The sequence below is a fragment of the Penaeus vannamei genome, chromosome 27 (genome assembly GCF_042767895.1).
Source record: "Penaeus vannamei isolate JL-2024 chromosome 27, ASM4276789v1, whole genome shotgun sequence".
NCBI classification, from domain to species: Eukaryota; Metazoa; Arthropoda; class Malacostraca; order Decapoda; family Penaeidae; genus Penaeus; species Penaeus vannamei.
This window is the reverse complement of record NC_091575.1, coordinates 19,086,804-19,091,803: the sequence shown is the minus strand read 5'-3', so window position 1 is coordinate 19,091,803 and position 5,000 is coordinate 19,086,804. Positions and strand designations below refer to the sequence as shown.

At 37.4% G+C, this 5,000-nt stretch overlaps 1 protein-coding gene across 1 annotated transcript in view; it reads left to right on the top strand.

Annotated features, from left to right (window-relative positions):
- Positions 1-4,180: 4,180 nt before the first annotated feature.
- The window catches only part of LOC138866849 (uncharacterized), a 7,809-nt gene continuing 6,989 nt past the window's right edge, over positions 4,181-5,000 (top strand). The window contains exons 1-3 of the mRNA XM_070140656.1: positions 4,181-4,184; positions 4,284-4,400; positions 4,657-4,722. Of these exons, the coding sequence (XP_069996757.1) occupies positions 4,181-4,184; positions 4,284-4,400; positions 4,657-4,722 (187 nt within the window). The remainder of the gene's footprint in view (positions 4,185-4,283; positions 4,401-4,656; positions 4,723-5,000) is intronic.

The window sequence follows — 5,000 nt, the reverse complement described above, 5'->3', positions numbered from 1 at the left end:
ATCTTCACAATACAAGAGATTATTTAACCGGTTTCGAATATATCTTCGTCAGAAATACATTGTGAAGATTCAATTTCATTCATTACTTTTCTACATTAGTATGTTTTGCGTATAATACATTCTCAATATTAGTGTGGCTTTTACATGCTTCACTGATACAATCTTGTACTCGTGTAGATATGAATTCCCAAGTTTATTCTGTTCCTCTCAATTTCCATTTAAGCTTTTATACACCGTCATCATTTCGTGTGTATCTTGTCCTTCATCTTTCTTGTTTTCATTTTTGGGTGTTAGTTGTTGGGGAAGCATCTGCTATGGCGGTATATGCCACCGGAGGGTGTATGAGGCTTGTTATTTCTTCCTCTTATGCTTAATTTTGATGCTAGAAAACATGGAATCTTTCTTTGTAGAATAATGCAGTCTTGCACTCATGGTGGTTGGTGCTGTTTCATTGATTTTGTGGTGTTTCTAAATTCTTTTCCTTATTTCTACCCCTGTGAATATGTGAAAATCCGGTACAAAAAGGTACAAAGAAATCGGTGTGTGTGTGTGTGTGTGTGTGTGTGTGTGTGGTGTTTCTACTCTGCCGCGGTAGACTGAGGGAGCACAGGCAGCCAGAATGAGAAGATTTGCATGCTGGGTACAAAGACGGCTGGTCGAGGTGCGAGGAGGAAACGAGGTTTTTTATTTTACAGTAGACAGAGGAAAATAGAACTGGGACAAGATGATACATATTCTATACACGTGAGCGTATGCAGGAATAAACACACATACACACACGTGTATGTACAGTACGTACGCATGTTTGTTATATGTATACATGTAGGTGTAAAACTCCTGAGTTGTATTTTTTTTTTTTTTCAAGATCCAGAAACACCCAGGTTGCTTTCGACCATACACACTGCATTAGACAGTAGGGGAAGCCTAGATCAGTAGCAACTCGAGGTGTTATGGCGTCCCATAGGGCTATTTTGATGATTGATCAATTAAAATATAACCATTGAAATAATTATTTTCCGTCCTTCTTGAAAGTTGAAAAGACCAAAATGATCGACTATAACCACAAAGCATCCGTAACTTTTGTGACATCATCAAAATGTGCCTTTTCCAAAAATGGAATCAGACGCCATGACCCCTCGAGTTGCTACTGATCCAAGCCTTCCCCTTAGAAAAATACTCACGAAAACGTACTTATTAAATGCAATTAGTTAAATAACCAGAGAAAAGAGATCACCTTTTTACCAAGTCTGATTTTCGCAATTGGATCCAGGGAGGAAGACAAGCAAACAACCACTGAGGTGTAAAGAGGGTGGCTGGAATGACTCTGTTTATCGTTGTTTACACTTCAGCCGGGCGAGTTCGGTTCTGAGCCCCACGATGTCACAGATCCAGCCGGTTCGATGATATAAAGGAAAATATGACAATTTACAGGGATGTATGACCTGATAGGCTTTTAGCTACATTTAGTTTGTTTTGTGTATGTATTTATGTCCGTGCGTTTATGTTTGTTCGAGAGAGAGGAAGAATACTTGCATACTTGAAGTTAATACAGAGTGATGATTATTTTGCCTTTGTGCAGTTAGAAACGGCCTGCATGCTGCTAAGTAGAGGAATTTCAAATGGTTGTGTGTTTATTCATGTTAATATATATATATTTATATATATATATATACATATATATATATATATACACACACACATATATATGTGTGTGTATACACACACACACACACACACACACACACACACACACACACACACACATATATATATATATATATATATATATATATATATATATATATATATATATAAAGATAGATAAATATTTATGTATGTATATATATACGTATATGTATATAAATAAATATATATATATATGTATATTGTGCACACACACACACACACACACACACACACACACACACACACACACACACACATATATATATATATATATATATATATATATATATATATATATATATATATATATATATTCAAAACTGAGTACGAAAGCATTTCAACCCAGAGTAAGAGGATGCAGAAATGGAGAATTTTAAAAATCTACATACACACAATATAGGACTTCCACAGCAATAGAATTTGGGATATCTTGAACATAGATATACAGAGATGGGGAAACTGCAGAGGCGGAATATGAATGCAAAGAGAATAAGCGATAGGGGAGGCACCCTGAATTGTGCACTGATGGGGGCCACGGTGCCTAAATCAGGTTTATGTCGTAGGGTCGTCGAATGACAGCGCTCAGCGAGTCTGGAAGCACCTTTAGAGTCTCTACGGTGGGTTTCGGGGCTTGATGCCGTGATGGCCGATAGATAGGGAATAGATAGGAGAGGTGGATGATTAGGTGAATGAATGCGTAAGGAAAGGCATCTATTGGCACTTGGTGGTTTGATCTGCGATACCTGTGTGCATGGTATGATGATTATGCAGGAGCTAAAGGTGTGTTTTACAGTATGGTGGACCTACTTATTTCACTGTGTTTTTTGTCGACGCGAATAGGTCTTTTTTCGCTAATAAATACTTATTGTCTTTTGTCTGAGAAACATGTAAGATTTAAGGAAGAAACTGGACCCTTAACATTTTTTTTAAGAAGGCCTGCCGAGTATTTTTGTTGTTTTAGACGTGGCAAAGGAAAAAGCACTTGTGTGATTTTAAAGAAAGAAAGAAAAAAAGGAAAGAAAAGAAAAGAAAGAAAAAGAAAAAGAAAAGAAAATATATATATATATATATATATATATATATATATATATATATATTATGGGGCGTGAAAAAAATGCTTCCAACGCCTTTCACACCGTGTCGTAAAAGGCAACGTAAAAGGCACTGGGCAGCGTGGGAGGGAACGGCCCTTTTCCTCCCTGTGACGCAAACCATACCTGAACGAGGGGACGCAGATTGGGGAGGGCCTATGTCCAACGACGGATTTTAAAAGGCTGAGAGATAAGATAAAAAAAAAATTAATGGAAAAAAATGTGGCAATGTTTCTCTATATAAATGTTAATTGCGTATTGATTACAATGGTAATTAAGAGAATGAATGAGCCTTTTTCGAGAATTCTACATTAAAACAATTAGCGGGATTATTTTTAAAATCTAAGAATGATTATAAATACAATAAAAAAGAATAAAAACTTTGCAGGTATCATATACTAGGACATCACACTGGGGACTTTGATCACATTATGACATCACTATATTGCTGTGTGTGAGAGTGTGCGTATGTGTGTGTGTGTGTGTGTCTGTGAGTGTTTGTGTGTGTGAGTGTGTGTGTGTGTGTGTGTGTCTGTGTGTGAGTGTGTGTGTGTGTGTTTGTGAGTGTGTGTGTGTGTGTGTGTGTGTGTGTGTGTGTGTGTGTGTGTGTGTGTGTGTGTGTGTGTGTGTGTGTGAGTGTCTGTGTGAGTGTGTGTGAGTGTCTGTGTGTGTGTGTGAGAGAGTGCGTGTTTACGTGTGTGTGTCAGTGTGAGTATGAGTGTGTGAGAGTGTTTGTGTGTGTGTGAGTGTTTGTGTCTGCGCGTGTGTGTGTGTGTGTCAGTGTGTGTGTGTGTGTGTGTCAGTGTGTGTGTGTGTCAGTGTCAATATGTGTGTGTGAGTGTTTGTGTGTGTGTGTTTGTGTGAGTGTGCATGTGCGTGTACGTTAGCGCGCGTGTGAGTGTTTGTGTGTGCGTGTGTGAAATTCGCGTGAAAGTGTAGAGGCGAGGATAGGTTTCACTCCGGGCACAATGAAGACGCATGACTAGCAGTTGACGAGGGCGGCTGGAGGGGGAGCTGTGGGCGGTGTGTGCGTGCGTGCATGTGTGTCTTTGTGTATGTGGGTGTGTGCGTGTCTTTGAGTGTGTGTGTGTGTGTGTGTGTAATATAGATTTTGATGTATAAGTGTGTGATATAGATGATGTATGTGTGTGAATATATACATATATATATATATATATATATATATATATATATATATATATGTATGTATGTATATGTATATATATAAATATATGTTGTGATGATATGGTCGATATCTTACATTTTACGTCTTACGGGTTTCCGGAACTACCAATCTCTTCTTCACAAACTCTAAAATAGGAAGAGAATTGGTACTCCTGTTTCCAAGTTCCTGGAGACTTAGACATGCCTATTAACCAGCTTAATCATGAAGGAATCCGATCATGAGTATTTACTAAGAAACAGTAATCTACCTCATCTACCTTTCTTTCTCTTACGATAAGCTTATAGGAGTATATTATGATATTTTTTAATTAATGGAACCAGGCATGTTCCATCCGTCCAAACACAATGGGTACATCAGCTTGAGCAACCTTATATACGAAAGAAGTTGCAAAGAGAAAGACAAACTGACTTGTAATGTAACAGGTACAGTGAGCATGGGTTAGCTGCAATTGTGACAGGCAAGAGCAGTCAACACGCTATTGTGCTGAAAACCTTTTCTCTATGGTTGTTTCTCCGGTGCATGTAAAAGGGTACTGTACATAATTGCGTTTTAATGCTTTTTCTATCCTTATTTCGTTCACAGCTTCTTCAGCATGAATCCGCCACGTGACAGAGTTGCCAATTACGACACATAATCCGTCCCTTCACAAAATAGGAATATAGCACATCCACACAAAGAAAAATAACAATCCAGGTATCCACTTACACGAAATACCTTTACTGGCCTCTACTGTAAAAAGGCTGTTCAGGAATTCCAAAGGTAATACCTAGCATGTAGCATTTGCGTAGTAGGAGAACAATGTTGGCTCATCCTGCTTCCTCCACTCAAGGTATTATTATTATCAATTATCTTTATCATTATCGTTTGATATTACTATTATCATTATCATTCTTATCGTTATTATTTCTATCCTTATTATTATCATCATTGGTTAGTAGTAACAGTTATAGCAGTAATATTACTATCATTGTTATTTTCTTCACTTTTATTATGATTACCTAAATAATCATTACTATCATTATTGTTAATATTGTTAC